This window comes from Psammomys obesus, unplaced genomic scaffold (assembly GCF_907164565.1).
Source record: "Psammomys obesus unplaced genomic scaffold, mPsaObe1.curated_primary_1811, whole genome shotgun sequence".
NCBI lineage: Eukaryota > Metazoa > Chordata > Mammalia > Rodentia > Muridae > Psammomys > Psammomys obesus.
The window spans coordinates 24,838,469-24,860,355 of NW_026596034.1; the positions used below are offsets into that span (position 1 = coordinate 24,838,469).

At 50.0% G+C, this 21,887-nt stretch overlaps 1 protein-coding gene across 1 annotated transcript in view; it reads left to right on the forward strand.

Annotated features, from left to right (window-relative positions):
- The window catches only part of Zfhx3 (zinc finger homeobox 3), a 200,615-nt gene that overhangs the window by 65,583 nt on the left and 113,145 nt on the right, over positions 1-21,887 (forward strand). The window contains exon 2 of the mRNA XM_055621000.1: positions 14,196-16,966. Within this exon, the coding sequence (XP_055476975.1) occupies positions 14,242-16,966 (2,725 nt within the window). The 5' untranslated portion in view covers positions 14,196-14,241. The remainder of the gene's footprint in view (positions 1-14,195; positions 16,967-21,887) is intronic.

Sequence of the window (21,887 nt, forward strand, 5' to 3'; positions counted from 1 at the left end):
GTGTGTGTGTGTGTGTGTGTGTGTGTGTGTGTGTGTGTGTGTGTGTGTTTCATCTTTGGAATCTGGAAATCTCCCACTCATGCTGAAGAAAAGCAGCCTGGGCCCACTTCCACCTGTCTTGCAGTCCTCCTCGGGGCCTGGCAGTGGTACTTGCAGCTCTTCCACTTGGCAGTAAAGAAGAAAGTTGAAAATAGAAGTAACTCCATCACCCAAAGTGGATTTGAAGTGTCTCACATCATCCATTGGTGAAATGAGTCATTTAGCAGAGAATCCTGTGATGTGAGCTTTGTCACTGCTGTGCTCTCTGAACAGGAAGTCAAGGGAATTTTCATATATACCATCTGAAAGGGCCTGGGAAGGCCCTCATTGGAGCCATTCAAAGAACTGGCATGGCTGTGTGTGCGTGCGCATGCACACTTGTACGTGGCTTCATGTGTGTTACCCTGCTAATGAGTCTTCAAAGGGTAGCCTTTGTTTTGTTATGGTGCCAGTTTCTGAGCCTTGTGCCTAAGCTACCGAGGTGAGCACTCTGTGGTCTTCCCTCACTGAGAAGGGAAATAGGCTTCCATTTTCAGAGTCATTTGGAGGTGGTTGCTGGGAGGGTGCAGGGTGGGGAGGGGTTAGGGGTAGGAAAGACGACTTTCCTTTACCCAGGCCCACCTCTCTGGCTTTCCCATTACCCATGACAAGTGGCCAGCTGAGTTATTGGTGGGGACATATTTTCCCTTCCAGGAGAGTTGAGTGGGTCCCTTAGATACTGGACATAGCTGCCACAGGACCAGAGAAAAGCCTCTGGTGGCAAGTTGTTTGTATCTCACAAATCAGACATACATCAAAGAAAGGTGAAGGGCTGTCCTCTAGCTGCAGCCCTGACCTGCAAACATAACAGAGGCCCTGCCCAAGGTCCATTCTGACATTCGAACAGCCTTTAACTTGAGCACGTCCTTCTGCTGTCCGAGAGGATTTTTCTGACAACGAAGAGAAGGTCCCAGTAGTTCAGGGACTCGTGTGAGCTCCTCCTTCTGTTTTGCTAGTAAACTTGGCTTTGATAAACTGTTCTGCCATAGGCCACTCTCATATTGGCTGTACCTGATAAGCCTTTCCCCTGAACAATTGCACTTAGGGATTTGCTTCATTTCTTAGATTTCTGTTCCTATCAGAACTGCCCTTTAGTAACTTTAGAATGAGAAAGAATCAATCTAGCACCAAAAACTACAAAATATTGAGATAAGCAGAGAGGTCTTTTGTGAATTATTATTATTAGATTGGATCTTTTGTGAATATGTGTATGTATATATGTATATATATATATATATAATATATATATGAGATGGATATGTTCTCATTATGTTTTTTAAGATCATACTAGGTCAGTGGTTCTCAACCTTCCTAATGCTGCGACCTTTTAGACCTTTTAATACAGTCCCTCATGTGGTGATAAAAAAATATTCCATTGCTACTTCATAACTGTAATTTTGCTACTGTTATTAATCGTCATATGAATATCTGATATGCAGGGTATCTGCCATAGGTTGAGGAGCGCTGCATTAGATACACAGAGTATACTGTGTATTCATCATATACTTCATGTGTGGTGTGCTAGAGGATTAGCAAAGACACAGTTGATCTTTGCAGCCTCCATTCCAGTTGTAGAGGTAAAAGCAGCCAAGATGGGGCAGCAGAGATAATTTTAGTGAAGAACAGAATGATGAGGAGAAAGGAGAGAGCTTTCTGTTGGCCCCAGTTCCAGCATAGGACTTTATTGCCTAAGGAAAACTTGATCATGTCGCAGGTCCAGATAAATCTTGAGGAAAGCTTGGAGCTGGAGGCACAGATAAGAAGGCCTAAGACTAGACGGTTGAGGCAGGACCTTCCTTGGGAGGAAGCACCCCAGCTGATTTATTAACATATCGGTCCCTGCATAGCTGGGGGTGTTTGTTTCATTTTGTGATTTCAGCTCCCTGAGGTCAGGGGTAGTAACCTGGAAACATTAAATAGAAAATTACACAAATAAACAAAAACAAAAAAAGTTTCACATTGTGTGCTGGTCCAACCAGTGTGGCAAACTCTCCTGCCATCTTGGTCCATTCAGTTGGAGTCACTAGCCATCACTCTGTGTAGCAGATCTATGCTGTATGCTCTGCCCATTTGGTCATCACTTGCTAGCCTTCTCAGCCACTTGATTTTCGTGATGTGAGGGTGCCCTGTAACAGTGGCCGTGAAGTGTAAGAATGATTACTAATGCTGGCAACTCAGACATGTGCCAGAGAAGCCCCAAGATGCTCCCCTTAAGGGAAAAGCCTTGAGTTCATCGGGAAGGAAAAGAAGATCTGTGTGCTGTGGGTGAAAACAAACTTCCTCTCAGGAAATGTAGGAAGAAAGAAAGTCCCACGGTTCTGCTGTAACTGCAAGCTCATCTTTTAACTGCAAGAGTTATCTGCCATGATGGAGTTTCATTAAGATGGAAAACCATCTTAACTAAGTTCGGTACTGTTCTCAGTTTGAGATGTCCTGTTGTAGGAGCTTGGAACTGATGTAATAATTGCTGTAATGAGATGGTAGACCTGAGACTGTGTAAAGCCATTGCGGAGAGAGTTTAAGATTGGGTAGTTTGGCTGTTTGGTTCTTGAGACAGGAAAGCATAAACTGGTTTTCCTGTTTCAAAGATGGTACCAAAAGTTCTTTCCAGAAAGGCTGGGGCAGACAGCGAGGGGCAGCAGATTTTGGACGTGTTCTACCAGGCCAGGTTGTGAGTGATGGAAAGCCAGCCACTTAGAGACAGCTTGTGGTCTGCTGAAAGTACCAGACTGTGTATTGAAGCTGTAAGTCTGGAATGGACTTTTTGGGAGTCAACTCCTAAGTTCAGTAATTGAAACCACAGAAGTAGTTAAGGTAGTTGATGTACAGAGATAAGAGCAGAGAGCCAAGGAGCAAGAGTACCACGGTGCTTAAATACAGCAGGAGAGCCACGAGGAGGGATTTCTGCGGGTTGCAACCATAGTGAATTTTTATTGAAAAGCATACATCCCCAAGAGCTTAGGAATGGGAGGAGGGCAGGTGATAAGGTGCTCAGACAGGGAGGAGAGCCGGGAAAATATACCAGGGAAGTGAAGAGAAATGATTTAAAGGTGGTGGGCAGTTCTCATGCAGGGGAGATGGCAGAAGATGGATATAAGAGAATAAGAGCCATCGACCAAGGTGGGTCTGGCATGTGCCACCTTGGAGGGAGGTGGAATCCTGAGGACAGAGGTGTCCCCTTGCTCACTGGAAGGGGTGCTTGGCCCTCGCCAGCAGAGCACCTGATTTTTTCATTTAGGGGGCCTGGGTGGGGCCTGGCACCTTTGCAATTTCATTGAGTCCCACAGTTGGTTCTGCTAGACAACAGTCTGATGAAGTAGCCCTCTGCAGTCGCTTAGAGGAGGAGGAACTCTCCAGAGCCCAGGCAGGCAGCCTTTGAGGAAGTGAAAACAGTGGGCAGCATCCACTGTTGGAAAGTGTTGTGATCCAAAGGACTGGCAAGAGTGGTGCCCGAGGGTTGGGCTGTGAGTAGGTGGGACTCTAGTCTAGCCGTCTGGTGGGAGGGATCGCCAGGAGAGTCCCGCAAAACCCATGGATTAATCACTGGCGCAAAGGACAACAGCCCCTGTTGTAGAAATAGCATGCCCTCCACACATAGCTGCAGGTGGCGTCAGTCAGTCTTACCAGAAAAGGAGGTAGGTTAAAACACAGATTCTTCCCTGTCGTGGCATCATCTCTCTCTCTCAAGCGATATCCCTGTTGATGGTGTAGCAAAAGTGATGCTCAGGACCATCGCTAGTGGAGCTTGGGAGAATTTTCTTGGAGTACAGGCTGGCACACGCCAGAGTCTGGAATGTTCCTGTCTTTAGAGCCAGCAGTTTTCCTTCCTAGAAATGCATGCTAAGGAAATAGAGCCAGAACACTATGGACAAGAGCTAGGCTCATAGAGTAAGAAGAGGCTACTGTGGCTCCAGAGGCTGGCTGAGGCCGCCCTACTGCTTGTCCTCAGACTTACAAGCCTCTCTGTCCTCGTCTGCAAAAATGGGTTCTTGCAGGGATGTCATGAACTGATGTAGTCAGCAAAGGCGCTCAGGACCACACTTAGTCCTGCTGTCCAGTCCAGCAGGTACACTCATATTTGTCGACTTGTCTTTCTTACGCACACAGAGATTCATGGGCATTTATTGCAGGCTGGACAGTGAAACCTTGGGAATTACTTAAGTGTCTATTTAAATGTAATAACATCTGGTAAAATTACGTCGCATCTGTAGGCACAGCATCTCTGGGGCTGTTGGTGCTAACTTGGGAAGAACATTTGATGTCATGGGAAAACTGCATGCTAAATTGAGTTAAGAGAAACCCTTCCCCTTATAAGGAGCAGGGCATCTGAGGTTGATAAAGAAAGCGTGTAACTATAGATACCCAGAGAGAGGAGCCTGGGAAACTGCCTGTCTCTCTGTGTTCTCAAGTCCTCTGGCTGGCGGAATTGGAAACGATTTTTACTTGAGCTTGAGGCTCTCTTTGTGGATATCTTATTCTTTATACATACATACGTACATACATACATACATGCTACGCACATGCATATGTGCATATATGTAATGAACTATTTTAGTCTGGAGACGTTATTTAAAATAAAATTGACATTTAAGAGCTGCCAGGTTGAAACTCCAATGGGCCAGATGGTCTTTCACACATCATCCCCTTGCTTGCACTCTGCAGCCCCAGTGGCAAGAAGGAAGAAACCAGGAGTGAGGTCTTTTGGGGGAGGACTTGGGAAGAGACAGAAAAGTCATAGACACCACCAAAGAAAGCATTGAAGTGTTGATTTCAAGTTTGTCTGGGGGGTAGAGAATGACTGGGAATATGCCCAGGAATAGGGGAAGGTGGAGTCCTGTGGCTGTGCCCCTCCTGGGTGGGAGGGGTGGCTGATGCAGCCAGGAGATGAAGCTGCTCTGGTTGGCGAAAAGAAGGGTGGCTTCAGTTTACGTAGGTAGAGCGCATGTGTTCATTGCTCGGTGGGGATTAAATCCAGATCGGGAGTCCATTCAGGCTAGTGGTGATCCCAAGGATACCCACTTGTGGGGGGGAGGGGGGTTAAGGAAGGTTTCACATGATTAGAGACAAGTAAACAATAATTTTTTTTTTTTTTAAACATAGAAGCCCTCCCCCTCTTTTTTTGTCATTTCCTACTGATGAAGTTCTCTGGAGAATCAGCACAGACCTGACACTGAGCTCTCTCCATCCCAGATCTCATGACTACCCTGGCGCCCGCCCACCCCAGACCCCACAGTAACCAGAATATCTTGGTGGCTGTGGGTTCCCTGCAGAATGGACTGAGCCAGCGCTTTTCACTTCCTAGTTGATTTATGTTCATGCTGCAAATAGCACGGGTTTGCTTTTTGGCAAACATGAAGCTCAGGGCTCTCTAGACCATATTTTGGGCCTTCTGGACAGTGGACATCCTGCTTCCTGATGGGTCTGTGCAAGCATGTGTCACCTACTTGCAGAAGCCTTCTTAAGGCTGTTGGGAAATCGTTGCTAAGCCCATGGAGTCTCACCTGTTCATGGTCCAAGCACCTACTGACTTACATGCATCAGTAGGCAGGTGCTATTATTGAATGAAGCAGAGTGGAACTGTCCGGTTCTTTACCAGGTTCCAAGCCAAACAGATCTGGGCATCAATTCTTCGCCCCTTGGATGAGACTTCTAGCGTTTTATTTTATGATTTGCTTTTGTTTTTCGTTACGTGTGTGTGTCTGTGTGTGGGTATGTGCCGTGAGCATGTGCCTAAAGGAGGCCAGAGGCATCAAATCCCTGGAGCTGGAATTATAGGCAGCTGTGAGCTGCCCAGTGTTGGGACTGTGATCAGCATGTGCTCTTACTGCACCATCCCAGGACCTCCTGTGTGTGTGTGTGTGTGTGTGTGTGTGTGTGTCTGTCTATCTGTCTGTCTGTCTGTCTTTGTCTTTGTCTCTGTGGTTACTGTGTTTACTCATGGTTATTTCATTTTACTGTTTCAGTCTGTACTTAAAGGTGCTAACACTGTAAGCTACTGGAATCCCTTGATGGAATTAATTTTTTTAATTGTGTTTTTTTTTTTTTAAACTAAGGTAAGAAATGTAGCCAAAAGTTGTCATCTATCATGTTTATTTTGAGTAGTGTTATGTGAAATTCTACCTTAGTTCTAATGGCCTATTGATTTGTCCTGTCCAACCAGAGGATTCTACCCAGAAGCCTCAGTGGTGGGAAGGGAAGACTGTCCTATTCTGTTCTTCCCACACCTTGCCTGGCTCTGCAGTCTCTGCCCTTTCATGCAACTGTGCAAAGAGGGGAATTTCCCATAAAGATGGGGACCTGTCACATGTCTGGGTGGATCGATGTGCATGCACACTCTCGGGGAGTTTTGTTCTCGATAGTTCTGTTTCCTTTTGACGTGATTTCAGGGACAAAAGATGGCTCAGAGGTTAAGAGCACTGGCTGTTCTTCCAAAGATCTCGAGTTCAATTCCCAGCAACCACATGGTGGCTCATAATCATGTATAATGAGGTCTGGTGCCTTCTTCTGGCCTGCAGGCAGGATATTGTATAAATGATAAATAAATAAATCTTTTAAAAAAAAAAAACAGAACAAAGAATTCCCATCCTTGGGCTGGAGCGGTGGCTCAGTAGCGCTGCTCTCCTGGAGGATCTTGGTATGATTCCCAGCACCCACATGGTAGCTCACAACTATGTGTAACTCCCGTCCCGGGGATCCGGCACCCTCTCACAGACCCATATTCATGCAGGCAAAACACCAATGCACATAGAAAAAAATTTTTAAAAATCATTAAAAAAAAAAAATCCCTATCTTTGCCTGTAGTCGTTTTGTCTACATCATATATGCATGTTATGGGTCATGTGCTCATACATACCACATACAGACTTACACATGTTTTTCATTAAGGCTTTTTTTTTTTTTAATGGTAAGGAAGGGTTTTACTCAGTGGCCCACACTGGGCGGAGACTTACCTTCTACAGCTCTCTTGCCTTGGCCTCTTCAGTGCTGGCATTAGCAGTGCGTTCTTGGTACCATCTTAGCTCCTGATGCTGTTTGAGGATTGAGGCACCATGCCCTCCGACCTCACGTGTCCAAGTGTGTCTTCTAACAGACTTTACGTTGAGAAAGCCTACCAGGCACAGGCCCCCATTAACCCAGCCCCAGGCCACATCCAGATTTCGCCAGTTGTCTCTCCCGGGTCCTTCACAGGAAAAGGAAACCACAGAGACGGTCTTGTCCCCTTAATCTGAAACGCTTTTTCGATGTGTCCTTCTGTTACGACACTGATGTTTCCAAAGAGTGTGGGACCTGGAGACTCCCCTCAGTCTGAGTTCCTCTGATGTTGCCTGTTGAGTAGATTCAGGCTGGACTTTGTTTTTGGCTGGGAGCCAATGTAGTGTTCTTCTCGGCGAATCGTACCAGGAGTCACATTATGTCCGTCTGTCTCAGGCCTGGTCACTTGATTAAGCTGATAATCTGCCAGGCCTCTCTGCTGTAAGGGTGCTGTTTCCTTTCTGCAATAAGAGCCTGTGAGGGCAACTCAGATGATCAGAACTCTCTTCCTTTCTCGTGAAGGTCCACAGTTTTATCTCCCAGTGGATTATTATTAGGGTGATGGTTATCATAGGCTGATTTCTGAACTTGATGGTTTGGTTTGGTTCGGTTCGGTTTTTGGTGTGTGTGCTTACTCCTTAGGTTGCTACCCTCTGGAGGAACTCTGCTCTCACGCTTGTTTGGTTTACTTTGCGCGGAGCTGTGAGTGCCTGTTCACTTTCTGCATCAGGTGCCAGTCCCGCACTCTCATTTTCTTGTTCCAGTCATCTCAGGTGTCCTTGACAGGCGCCCCTCCAGCTTACTCCTGCCTCCACTGAGACATCAGCTCTAGTGAAAGATGCTCTGAGCTCATTTTGCACTCTTTGGCCTAAGAACCGGCCACCTCTCTAGTGGCCGCTCCGGTCCCGTCGGCCAGGCATCCCTTAAACTGTACAGGGGGTGAGCGGAGATGCCTTCACGGGTCATCCTCCGTCCTCTCAACGTGTTATCATTTCTTTCACGAATTTCACCCATCATTTTATTAACCAGCCGTCTTGGTCGATACAGAGCTTGTGAGTCACGTGGGGCCTGATCTCACGGGTGCACAGCTGAGAGCGGATGAGTCACAGCATCCGGGTGACCCGAATGGCTGCCTCTGAGCGTGTACGCACTTACTGTCACACTTACCTTGCGACAGCCTTGCCTTGTCACTCAGGGGCTCATGTTGCAGCTGGTCCAAGTCAGACCCCCAAAACCCTCATTCTACTGTTGTAGTACTTTAAGTTTTTCCTGTTAACTTTCTGTATCCTGCGTGGTCACCCGTACCTTCTTGCTGTCATTCCCCAAGCTGTTGATTTAGATGAGGGTTATAGAGACCAGCCAGCACCAGGCGGCCGGTTGGTGGATGCCCCGGCCTCTGTGTTGACATGACGTGATGGCATCCACCAGCTACGGGGTCGTGAAGACCTTATCACCTGAGAGATCTCCTCCTTGAAATGGAAAACCTCAGGACACCTTGGTAGGTACTCTTCGCTGAGTTTCTCAGGTCACCCGGTCCACGTTTGGTTTATTTGATGTGTGTCCTCACTGGCTGATTACTGAGGATGGCCGCCCTGTCTCCTGGGAGGCTTTCCTCACTCAGCACCAGCCCGAACCCCACTTAAACCTAGGGAATATTGGCAACATAGAATCACAGGACATTCTTTCAACTTCGATACGACTTCATCCAAAAATGATGTGCACACACACCTCAGGCTTTCCCCTCGCTTGGCTGTCTGTGCCTTCGGAGGTCACTGTGCTACACAGGCCAGGCTTATTTGTGGACCCCTCCTCAGGAGAACATAAGCGTTCCCTAGCAACTGACGTACAGCAGGTTCACTTTAAATCATGGATGAGTGAGTGACTACATTTTTGGGCCTGTAGCTTACACGTTTTCTTTTTCTAGGATTATGACTCTTTCAGATTTCAAATTCATCATTGCGTGTATACAATGTGGGTGGGTATGTGAATGCAGGCATGTGCGCGACACTAGGTTGGTTGACATGGTGTACATGTAGAGGTCAAAAGATGACTTTCAGGAGCTGCTTTTGTCCTTCTGCCTTTGGTTCTGGGGAGTGAACAGCAAGCACTTTTACCTACTGAGCCATCCCTGGCCCCCTCCGATCCTCTATTTTATTTTTATTTTACTTTATTTTATATGTATATGAGTGCAGGTGCCCAAGGAAGCCAGAGGTGTCAGATCCCTTCAAACTGGACTCACAGGCAATTGTGAGCTGCCTGTTGGGGGTACTGTGAACCCAACTTGGGTCTTAGATCCTAAGTAAGAGCAGTGAGCCTTCTTAGCCACTCTGGGCCACCTCTTCAGTCTGCTATGCCTCTTCCTTCTAAAAAATCAAATCAAAACAAAACAAAAAGAAGAAGAAGAAGAAAAGAATAGGAAACAGAATATTGGACCTGCCTTTCATGACTTCCTGTGGCTCCGCTGCCCACCTCATCTCTGGCAGCTATCTCAGGCTGTGCAAATGAAAAGGGCCGCTTTGACTTCTCCGGTCTGGATTGAATGGGCATGAGCAGTCCCTGATCTTGGAACAGTCTCTGGGCACACGGAGGTCCAATGTGATGCTTCATCATCAGTCTGTTGACAACAGACACCAAAGGAAAATGTCCACAGAACGTGTAAGAACAGAGATCCCACAGCAGCCCTCTGGCTTTGTCATTCAGGTTGCCCAGGCAGGAGCAGCCTCAGTTTTACATCTCTGAAATGGGTATAAGACTAGCACCCACCCTAGAGTGGCTACTATTATGCCTGTAGGTATTGCCTGGGTGCCTAACCCAGTAAGCGACAGTTCTCGATATGAAGGTTTTAAACAGCTTTGGGAAACATAGGCACAAGGGAGGAAATGACGTCATCCATAACCCCACCTTCTCACACTCAGCATCCTAAACATTTTGATAGAAACATATGATGACAGCCGTGTGCGTACCAACACGTCCTTCATTCCCTTGCAGCTGATCAGCTTCCAATGCTTGTAAATGGCTTCTATAGCATTATTGGCCTTATATAACATGTTGAATTTCATGAACATGTCATTTATTTAGTCTCTTATTTTTTTTTTTTTTTGCCCGATCATTTCCATCTCTCTTTTTTTCCTGTCATAAATCTATTTATGAACAATTTCATATGTCCACACATCTCCTGGGTTGTTTTCTTGGAATAAATTCCTAGAATGGAGAAACTGCTGAGTCAAAACATGTTGGCAGCTCGTGCTGTGCATTCATTGCCTGGGTCCCTGGAGAAAGCGGTCCTTACGTTTCTCCCCTGGGCAGGGCAAGGAATCCCTGGAGGACCAGGCATCCTTGCCTGCTGGCTGACGTCTCCAGTGATGCCCTGTGGGTTATCCACAGAGGCAACAGTTTCTCTTGCTATCTCTATTCTTTTTGTTTTTCTTTCTTTCCCCTTTGTTTCCCTTCTTGGTTTTCTGCCAAACAGCCCCTTGTGAAAGGACCGCCTAATTAACCCCGTGCTAATTAACAATTTAAAATTACACAGTGTGACTGTTCATGTTTAATTCTCTGGGAGCTAGAGCATCAGTGGGAGCCCCCTCCCCTTCCTCAGAACTACACACCCCTACCCAGCCTACCAGAGAGGCTGCATTTTTATCCAGCATCCCCCCAACCCCCAGTCTTTATTGAATAAGATGGAACTCTCACACCCTTTTAGTTTATAGAAGGAGAGAGTTGCCAAGATGAGTGTTGCAAACCTGGTAACATTTTATCCTTCTAAAGCAGTCTTTTAAAGAGGTTGGTATTTCCAAAACTGCAGTGGGCTTTAATACAGGGGACGGGGACGGGTGACCCCCTTTATTGTTTGGGGGGTTCTTAAGGTGTTGGAGCTCTTCTGCTCAGATTCCTTCTCAATTGGCAGATTTAAAGGCTAAGCAGAGTGAGGGGGTGAGCAACAGTGTGTGTGTGCGCGTGTGTGCGCATGCTTGCTGGGTCACTCCCGTGTCACCCCTCGAATTCTGTCATTGGAAACACGTGCTTTCTAAAATCTTCCCGAATTCTTAAATAAATATCGTTGAGTGCGATACTTCGGTCATTTAAAGGAAACCTGGGGGAGTGGCCAGGGGAAGAAGAATTGGCCTGCAGGAAGGGTTGAGAGTTCCGGGTGAGCCAGTCTGGAGCGCCTGTGGGATGGGATCAGGGCCTGAGGGGCGGGCCAGGGGCCTGAGGAGAGGTTCGAGAACGCTGACTGGCAGGGCTTCCCGTGAAAGTGTGGGGACCCACTTGGTTCCTGGGCCGCCCTCTGTAACTGAAGAGCATTGATTTTACGGGAAACCATGTTTACAGACAGAGTGCTGATCGACCTGTCGAGTTGACTTCTGCCTCCTTAAGTAAGAACTACCTTTTTCTTATTGACTGACGGATAAACAGAGCAAGCACGCTGGGTGGGAGAGTAGCGGATGCCCCGAGGCCCATGAGCTGCCAGACTGGGCAGGGTGAACATCGCTTCACGTCAGCCCCCCCTCCCTTTGCCTGTCCATTCCTCATTCCTGTATATGCTGGGGACTGAGGCCTAGGGCGAATGTGTCCATCCTGTGCCCTCCCCCCCTTACCTGGCAATATGGGGACCAAAGCACAGATAAGCAAACAGTGCCTCAAGCTTTAATTCAAGTTTCCAGGGATGATGGGAACATGCTGATTCTGTTCTGGGTGGGTTGTGAACCAGGAGCCTGCATTTCTCAGGACAGTGAGACTAGCCCAGGAATCACACAAGGCTGTCGAAAGTTCCGCTTGTGGTCAGCGTGTATGGAGGAGAAGCTCCAAAGAAGTCGGCCTGGGTCTGGAAAGCAGGTTCTCTTTCCCACCTGTATCTTTATGTCCTGTGGATGAATCCCCTGACCCAGTGTCACCAGCTGGCTGCCTTTCCGGGGTAGTCACCTGCTTGGGAGTAGAAAACAAGTTAGGGGATATTTTGTTTTGCTTTTGTTTTATTTTGCTTTTAAAGTCCCGGCCCCTTAGCTGGCCAGTTCATGGAGGAGGAGGAAGAAGAAGAGAGCTAGCTGGACAAGCAAAGCCCACCAATTAATTGGTAAACGGTAGCAGGTTTCTCTGGCCCGACCCAGGCTGGAGAGGAGATTGGCTTTGCTGTCGATAAACAACTCCCCGGTGCCGCATCAAAGCCGTTCTCCTTTATCAATCGTGGCCTCCCCTCTCCCGCATGTTCCTGTAACTTACCAAGCATTTATGACATTGATTTTACAATCGGGCTGTTAACCCTCCCGCCCCTTCAGACCTGCCAACCTTTTGGGCTTGAACTGTCAATCAGGTGTCATCCAGCCAATCAGGAACACCCTTAGAAGAGCCTCCCCCACATTCTCACCTACATCCCAACTAAGCCTTATGGGAAGCCCTGCTTCATTTGCCATTGGGGTTGGCTTGGCGTGGGAATGGTGGTCTGCTTCAAAGGAACACGTCTTTTCTAAGGCACACAGAACTTTACCATCACAGAGGCTGAGCCTGTCATTGGGCAGCTGTGTGAATGCATCTTCAACCAATCCTGGCACCTTCTTTAAAAAAGTGATTTCTTCTGAGGCTTGTGTAAGCCTGCCTTCTCCATCTTTTCCCGAGGGGGAGCTGTTGGCTCACTATGCAGTCAGGCCTGGAGAAATACAGAAAGAGTAAGACAGGGTTGGCAGGAGATGGAGGGAGATGAAAGCTGGCCAGCAGCCTTGCTTGCTGCTCATGAATTGAGCTGGACGGTGAAGAGCAGGGGACAGGTGGCCTGGGGTCTGCGGGTGAAGGACTCCGAGAGGTGCTGAGCCACCTGTAGGAGAACCGCAAGCAAGGCGATAACCACCCCTGCCATGACGCTGCAGGAACCACGGCAGCCTGCGATCTACCTTCCCCAGGGACGTGAGCCCTCGGAGGGCAAGTTCGGCTCAGTAGTGCTCGGAAACGGAAAAGCCTCAGGGCTGAAGGACAGCTGCTGGGGTAGCAACCGAGAGCTAAGAGGCAGGTGTGGAAGTGGGGCTGGTTAAGCCCAGCTGCCGCCTCTGCCTTCACTAAGACCCTGGCTAGGGAGAAGCCACCACGTGCATGGCACCTGGCTCACGGGGTCCCCGCAGATGGGATGGGACAAGGTATTGCTCCCTGAGGGGATATCGTCATATTGAAAGTCTGGCCAGTTTTTATCCATGGTACCTTCATGTTTTCATTTTAAAGTCCACCGAGTTCCAGACAAGGACGGACACTTTGCTGGTTTGGGTGGAGCAGATGGGAATTTGGGACACTTGTCTTCTTTTCAGTTCCATGGTCTCTGTCTAGATTTACCCTGTAAGGTTTACAATAAACCTGTAAGGTTTACTGCCTAGGAAATGGGACTTCCGATGTTTCTGAGACCTGAAGGGGAGGGGTGTGGCCACTGGCCCCCTTGGGCCCTTTTCTGGATATTCCTAAGCCTTCACCTTTGCCCTCTGAACCTTGTAGACCTTTGAACTTACCAAACTTGACACATGTGCCTTGAAAAGCACCTCTGCTTCCTGTACATCACTGGACATGTCTCCGCCTACCAGCCTCTTTCTGAAGGTGGTCACAGCCTCCTCCCCTCTTCCTCCCTGGTGCCTCCCCACACCCATTGCAATCATCTGGGGATGACTTTATATAAGCTACCTGCATGCAGGAAGGCTCCTTCTGTGACCTCACTGGATACTGGAAAGCGAACAGGCCTCTTCTGCTCTGGCTCCCTGCGCAGCCTGACTCTCGGTCCTGATGGCACAGAGTGAAAATTCCAGTGGGTCCATCTCTAGGGCTAGAGTGACAGTGTGAAAACTCAGCGGTGTGTTTCTGGCGGCTTCCCCCACTTCCCGTTCACTTGCATGGACCCGGCCTTGTCATCCATGGCGCTGTTCACCCTCTCCAAACTGCACTGTGCAGGGCCCTGTCTCCCAGGCTGCCCTCTGCCCTGCCAGCTTTGTGTTGTGGGTGTGGACAGAAGCTTCTTAGAGCACCACGAGCGGAACCTTGGCCTTGGCCCTCCTAACCTCTTTCCTTTCTCTCTCTCTTTCCCCTCTCTCCCTCCTCCCCCCCTCGCCTCCGCCCTTCAGGTCCGATCCGTACTGGGTGCAATGAAAGCTCCACGCAGGCCTTACCATGGAAGGCTGTGACTCGCCCGTCGTCTCGGGGAAGGACAATGGGTGCGGGATCCCTCAGCACCGGCAATGGACTGAACTCAACAGCACCCACCTCCCTGACAAACCCAGTAGCATGGAGCAGCCCGCAGGCGAGAGCCACGGGCCCCTGGACAGCCTGAGGGCCCCCTTCAATGAGCGCCTGGCGGACAGCAGCGCCTCGGCGGGGCCGCCAGCCGAGCCAGCCAGCAAGGAGGTGAGCTGCAACGAGTGCTCGGCCTCCTTCGCCAGCCTCCAGACCTACATGGAGCACCACTGCCCTGGCACGCGCCCCCCGCCCCCCCTGCGAGAGGAGAGCGCCAGCGACACCAGCGAGGAGGGCGAGGAGGAGAGTGACGTGGAGAACCTGGCTGGGGAGATCGTCTACCAGCCAGACGGCTCCGCGTACATTGTCGAGAGCCTGAGCCAGTTGGCCCAGAGTGGGGCCGCGTGTGGCAGCAGCAGTGGCAGTGGGCCTGTCCCCTCGCTCTTCCTGAACTCTCTCCCTGGGGCGGGGGGCAAACAAGGGGACCCTTCTTGTGCTGCGCCCGTGTACCCGCAGATCATCAACACTTTCCACATAGCCTCATCCTTCGGGAAGTGGTTTGAGGGCTCAGACCAGGCCTTCCCGAATACCTCAGCCCTGGCGGGGCTCAGCCCCGTCCTGCACAGCTTCCGCGTTTTTGACGTGCGACACAAAAGCAACAAGGATTACCTGAACAGCGACGGTTCTGCCAAAAGCTCCTGCGTATCCAAAGATGTTCCCAACAATGTGGACCTGTCCAAGTTCGATGGCTTTGTGCTCTACGGCAAGAGGAAACCCATTCTGATGTGCTTCTTGTGCAAACTCTCCTTTGGGTATGTCCGCTCATTTGTGACCCACGCGGTGCACGACCATCGAATGACCCTGAGTGAGGAGGAGCGGAAAATTCTTAGCAATAAGAACATCTCCGCTATCATCCAAGGGATTGGCAAAGACAAGGAACCCCTTGTAAGTTTCCTGGAACCAAAAAACAAAAACTTTCAACACCCTTTAGTTTCTACAGCTAACCTCATAGGCCCCGGACACAGTTTTTACGGTAAATTTAGTGGCATTCGCATGGAAGGGGAGGAGGCCCTTCCAGCCGTCGCTGCTGCTGGCCCTGAGCAGCCCCAGGCTGGCCTCTTGACCCCCAGCACCCTCTTGAACCTTGGCGGGCTCACCAGCTCGGTCCTGAAGACCCCCATTACCTCAGTCCCCCTGGGGCCTCTGGCTTCTAGTCCTACCAAATCCTCAGAGGGCAAGGACCCTGGGGCAGCTGAAGGAGATAAGCAAGAAGTGGGGGATCAGGACTGCTTCTCCGAGAAGGCAGAGCCAGCCGAGGAGGAGGAGGCAGAAGAGGAGGAAGAGGAGGAGGAAGAGGCGGAGGAGGAGGAGGAAGAGGAGGAGGAAGAGGAGGAAGAGGAAGAGGAGGGCTGCAAAGGACTCTTTCCAAGTGAGTTGGAGGAGGAACTGGAAGACAGGCCCCCCGAGGAGTCTGGGGCCACAGCAGGTGGTAGCAGCAAAAAGGACCTAGCTCTCTCAAACCAAAGCATTTCTAACTCCCCCTTAATGCCTAATGTGCTCCAGACCCTGTCCCGGGGCACAGCTTCTACTACTTCTAATTCTGCTTCTTCCTTTGTTGTCTTCGATGGTGCGAACAGGAGGAATCGTTTAAGCTTTAACAGTGAGGGCGTCAGGGCCAATGTGGCAGAGGGCAGGAGGCTGGACTTCGCTGACGAAAGTGCCAATAAAGACAATGCCACAGCACCAGAACCAAATGAAAGCACAGAGGGCGACGATGGGGGCTTCGTCCCCCATCACCAGCACGCTGGCTCCCTCTGCGAGCTTGGGGTCGGGGAGTGCCCCTCAGGTAGCGGCGTGGAGTGCCCCAAGTGTGACACGGTCCTGGGCTCCTCCCGCTCGCTGGGCGGGCACATGACCATGATGCATTCACGCAACTCGTGCAAGACCCTCAAGTGCCCCAAGTGCAACTGGCACTACAAGTACCAGCAGACGCTGGAGGCACACATGAAGGAGAAGCACCCGGAGCCCGGCGGCTCGTGCGTCTACTGCAAGAGCGGGCAGCCCCACCCGCGCCTGGCCCGGGGCGAGAGCTACACGTGCGGCTACAAGCCGTTCCGCTGCGAGGTGTGCAACTACTCCACGACGACCAAAGGCAACCTCAGCATCCACATGCAGTCCGACAAGCATCTCAACAACATGCAGAACCTGCAGAACGGGGGCAGCGAGCAGGTGTTCAGCCACGGCGCCGGGGCCGCCGCCGCCGCCGCTGCCGCCGCCGCCGCCGCCGCGGCCGCCAACATGGGCAGCTCCTGCGGCGCCCCCTCCCCCACCAAGCCCAAAACCAAGCCCACGTGGCGGTGCGAGGTGTGCGACTACGAGACCAACGTGGCCAGGAACCTCCGCATTCACATGACCAGCGAGAAGCACATGCACAACATGATGCTCCTGCAGCAGAACATGACCCAGATCCAGCACAACCGCCACCTCGGCCTCGGCAGCCTGCCCTCGCCCGCCGAGGCAGAGCTCTACCAGTACTACCTGGCCCAGAACATGAACCTGCCCAACCTAAAGATGGACAACGCCGCGTCCGACGCCCAGTTCATGATGAGCGGCTTCCAGCTGGATCCCACAGGGCCCATGGCCGCCATGACGCCTGCTCTAGGTGAGCTGAGCCCCCGAGGGCTGTAGGGGTTTCCTGGGGGGGGGGGGGGGGGGGGCGTGGCCCGGGGGGCCGGGGGCCAGGGGTGGGGAGCATGTGGAGTCAGTTGAGGCAGGACCACTGTGTGAACTGGTTTTGATCTTTATCTCCTTGAAATTTTTGTTTTTATTCAGTTTCCTTTTTTACTCATTTGTTTACCTAGTTTTGTAACTGGAAAAGCCTCCCGACCCGGTGTTCTCCCTCAAGGACCCCTCGTGCTCAGTGTGACCCTGCGGAAGATGTTATGCAATGGACAGAGCTCTGATTGTACTCTGGCTACCTAGGGCCAGGATTAAAGTTTAAGTGCTGCCTCTAGTATTTGGCTCGCGGCCAGCTTTCCTTTAGTCCCCTTTCTTTTTCTCTCTTCTCTTCCTCAACTCGAAAAATTGCCACATTCAATGAAAACTTTTGGGTTTCGTGAAATAGTTACTGAAATTTACGGGAAACCGTAGCTGGGGCCGTCATCTCCATGCGTCCAACAGGGGCCGTCATCCTTTCAACAGGAGCCGCTGGAATCGGGAACAAACCTTACTGAAAACCCAAAGGCTGGTTCTGTGCCGAGCTGGGAACCACGCAGGAAGTTTTCTGGCGTTCTCCCTGTCATTTTGAGGCTCTTGATGAAAGGGCCGTGTTCATCTTCTTTCTTGTTTCAGATGAGTTGTTGATTAGCGAAGTTGGGAATTAATTAGGAATTAAATGGCTCTGGGGACACTGGCGTGAGCGGTGCGGTACGCGAAGAACTGAACAAACTCCAAAACTGTCCATCTAAGAGAGCTTGAGTTTTAACAGTGGGGTCTCTGTTGCCACTCAGGGCAGCAGGGTCTTAGAGAAGCGGAGCAGGCTATATCTAGGCCCCAACAGTATTAGTCAGCTTTCTGTTACTGCGACAGATGGTTGGGGTGATCAGTATATAAGAAAAACCGTTTTGGCTCACAGTTTTGGGGGGGGTTCAGTCTGAGGCCAGTTGTCCCTGTTGCTCTGGGTCCTGTGGCAAGTTATTGTATCATGGTGGGGGCACTTGGACGAGAGAGCAAGGAACTGAAAAGGAGAGGAAGTGGTGAGGTTCCCATATGACTAGAAGGGTTTTCAACTGGGTTACCACCTTCCCATAGTGCTGCGGGCTGCCGGCCAAGTCTTTAACATACAGGCCTTGGTGAGGGACATTTTTCTCAAACCACAGTGCCAAGTCTTTCCGATGACCTGACACATCTACAATAGAACCAAGAGTATGTGGGATTTGGATGCTGAGAACTGTGGTTCATGATCAGTTTTTCGAGCAGGAAAACATACAGTTTGACTCCTTGAAGGCTAGTATGATGGCCAGATCCCCTTTGACCTTACCTGCTATTCCTCAGGACGAGCCCAACCTAACTTCTGTTCCTTGACTCTGCTGTCTGGCCCTTTTGGGACCTTTGTTAAGCAGCGTCCTATGATTGACGTGGGAATAAATAGTTTTCTTAGCAGCAAAGTGAGCACATACCCTTATTTGGATGTGGGTTAAGCCAGCACCAGGAGGCCAAATTTTACCAGTGTGCGGGTCTTTATTTTGCGTGGTGGCATTTCTAAGCGTTCATCTTGCTCATTCTGCTCTGTGCTTCACTTTGAAGTCAATGATACTCGAACCTTGTTTTCTGTTTTGAAACGTTAACCTGTTGATCTTTTTCGACCAAATGATCTGAAGATGTTTTGCCGACTGGACTGGTTAGCCACGAAGGCACAAGAATCCATTGTTTTGTGTGTCCCCAGGGTGAACTGTGCGCCCCGGGAAGGATTGGTGCTGGTTATTACCGCTCTGAAGCCCGTATCTCCCTCCCTCCCCCTCTCTTTCTCTGTCTCCCTCACGGATAGGAGTTAGTTCCCACCTTAGTAAAGTTCTGGTAGACAAGCTTCAGAATAAACTGTATAGCCCCCAACACCACAAAGACACAGAAACAGGGTGAGCTCATATTGACAAATCAAGGTCTTTTTAGTTACCCTGAAAATCGGTGTCTGCTACTTGAGTTCCTCAAATGGAGACCTATTTTGTGGGTTTCTTCTCTTCTTTCTAGAGGCTCTAATCCTAGGGCATAGCTATAGCTCTTAGTCTCACCAGTTACAAAAGAAGCAGGATAAATCCGTGTACACACACACACACACACACACACACACACACACACACACACACCAGCCACTTTCTGTCCTAGACTTGAGTGCTGTCCCTTTCAAGGATCTTGCCCAGCTCAGTCAGGAAGTGCTGTAGAGTTGGGAGCACCACATTTGGGCAAGGTGGGTTCTTGAGTGATGTCCTGTCCTCTTTCTATGGCCATGAGGTCTTTTGGGGTGAGGAGAGTCACAGCTGTTTTATGTTGAAAGGCTGACCAGATGTGGGGACAATAGGAAGTCGTGTGGTCCCCACAGGAGAAAAACAAACAAACAAAACACCAAAACATAGGCAAGTAGAAAAGTCCTAAGCTTCAGTGACACCTGCTGTGGTTAGGCCACTGGTGAGGTGGCTCTAGGGTCTTTGATACTATTGGGTTCCACAGTGAGGGAGAAAGGACTTTTATGAAATTCATTCTTGTTTACCAGGTTATCTTTAGTGTTGCCAGATACTCCGGAAATGCTTCCATTCTGGACGACATTCTGGAGGAGGGCGATATGCCCCTCTTGACCTAAGTGGTTATGCCACAGTTTGTAGACAGGATATCAAGATCACAGCCATAGACTCTCGAGTTCAGCACAGCATCACGGAGTGGCTTACTTGTGGGGCGTTTTCCTGTTTACCAAGTAGCCAGGCAGCCACAGAGCACTGGTTTGAGGTTCAGGAGCCCCCTGCTTTCTTCCTTTGCTTTTAGGGTGTGTGATTCAACCCATGCCTCTTGAGGTGCTTCAGCGTGAGGCTCATGTGCCAGGGTGTGAAGTCTAGCTAAGCTGAATCTCTGTCATGGGTTCATGGTCTTGCTCAAGGCCCATCGAGGACTCAAGAGGGATGGGTGGCTTCAGTCTTACACAGGCTTCCGGATGCCTGGGGGTCAAGTGAGGGTCATCTTAACTCACTGGGGTTGAATTAACGGTGTGGACCTGCAGGATTCTAATGTCTTGGCACTTCTCCAAGGTGAAGTCATGGCGGGAGTTCTGGCATGCCCTTTGTCATCCCAGCTCTTCTCCGCTGCTCCTCTGCAGGGCCTGTAAAATGGGGATGGGAACAGGGGCTCATTTCGCCTACTTCTTCTGAGGCCTTCTAACGTTCGAGCAGACATCCAGCAGGTGACAGTGGATTTTCTCTGTAGAGCGGTGTTATTGATGCACTGAGCTTGCGTTTGAAGACTGGGGAGGAAGATTCCACGCTTCAGGTGGTTGGCATCAGAAACAAATACGCGTTTGCTCCTTGTCTCACCCTCTGGGCAGTTTCTGCTTTGATTGAGCACCGAGTATGTTTTGCCTGCGTTTGTCCTCAGGAAGGATGGAACTCTTTTTTTTTTTTTTCCTTTTTCTCTTTTCCCTTTCTTATTTTCTCCTCCCTTTTCCTAAAAAGAATGCCATAGTTGTGACACCTCTCACTAGCGGTCATGGTAAGAGAGACCAAAGGTGGAAAGCTTCCTGAACCTTCTGGAAATGTGTGTGTGGAAGATTTCTGTGGTTTCCTACTGTCTGCAGACTTCAAATGTGGCTGGTCTTGCTTAGTGGAGTCCACACTGAACTCTTTCGTATTTGAAATGAAAACTCTCTCTCTCCTCCCTCTCCCTCTTCCTCTCCCCTTACTTGGATTCTAATCAGTTATTTTAAAAAAAAAATAAGCCCAGTCAAACCACACATAAAAGGTCAGGTTTAAATATCAGCGGGAGGGGTGAGGCCATTCCTTGTAGCCTGCCGTATGCATGTGTTCAGACGAGAAGGTGACGCTCAGTCTTCTGAGGACTGCATACATCACCTAGGTAATGGAGGGAAGCCTGCCATTTCCAAGGCTCTCTCATGATATAAATAAGCTCGTTGTGTTTATTTTCCACCTGTGAAAGATGAGCCTCCCCTTGGGTTTAAGCAGGGCAGCGATGGCCTGAAAATGGGTGGGGGTGCAGAAGGAAAGAGATGGAGGTCTTTATCAGACCTTTTTTAGGGAGTGTGAGCTCTCAGACACAGACACACACACACACACACACACACACACACACACACACACACACACGGTAGTTGCCTATCTCAATCCACCTCCTGAGCATATATCATTTGGGTGCTTTTGACCCTTGTCCGAAGCAGTAAATATTTGTGCATGTGTACTTCGGGTGGGCTGTCAATGAGAGAGTCATGCAGAACCAAGGCCGGACCCCTGCCCTAGAAGGCCCCCACCCTGGTAGGGACGAAGCTGTGACCCAGTATTTCATATGGTAGAGAGGCTTGGAAAAGAAAGATCATTCCAGGAAGGGTGAGAAGTGGGGCGAGCAGCTCTCATAGACAGGTAGGATCCTGACAAGAGGGGCATTGGGAGGGACGGAGGGCCGAAATCTGCACCGTTGCACAGCAGCTGTGACCACCGACATTAATATTCACGGCAATGAGAAATGGAGTTTCGTGCCGTGTGGACAGCCAGGCACCTCCACCCCTACCATGGCAGGAAGGCTTGCTCCTCAGTGATGCTGCGAATACTGGGTGAATTTCAGATGCTCGGTAGAGGCCTGGCTTTGTGGACTGCTCTGCTCATTTCCAATTCCGGAGGCCAGGGTGGGGGTCTGGAGTTTGAGATTCTGTTGCATTCAGAGGGCGATATGGACGCGGCACTCTTTTTACCCCCAGAGAGAGAGAAGGAGGATTGAAATCATTCGGGGGACCACACCCCGTAAATTTGTCTAGATGTTCTTTTTCAGAAGATGGAAGGCGCAGAGCCTCCCACCAGCCACAGAGTCTCCATGTC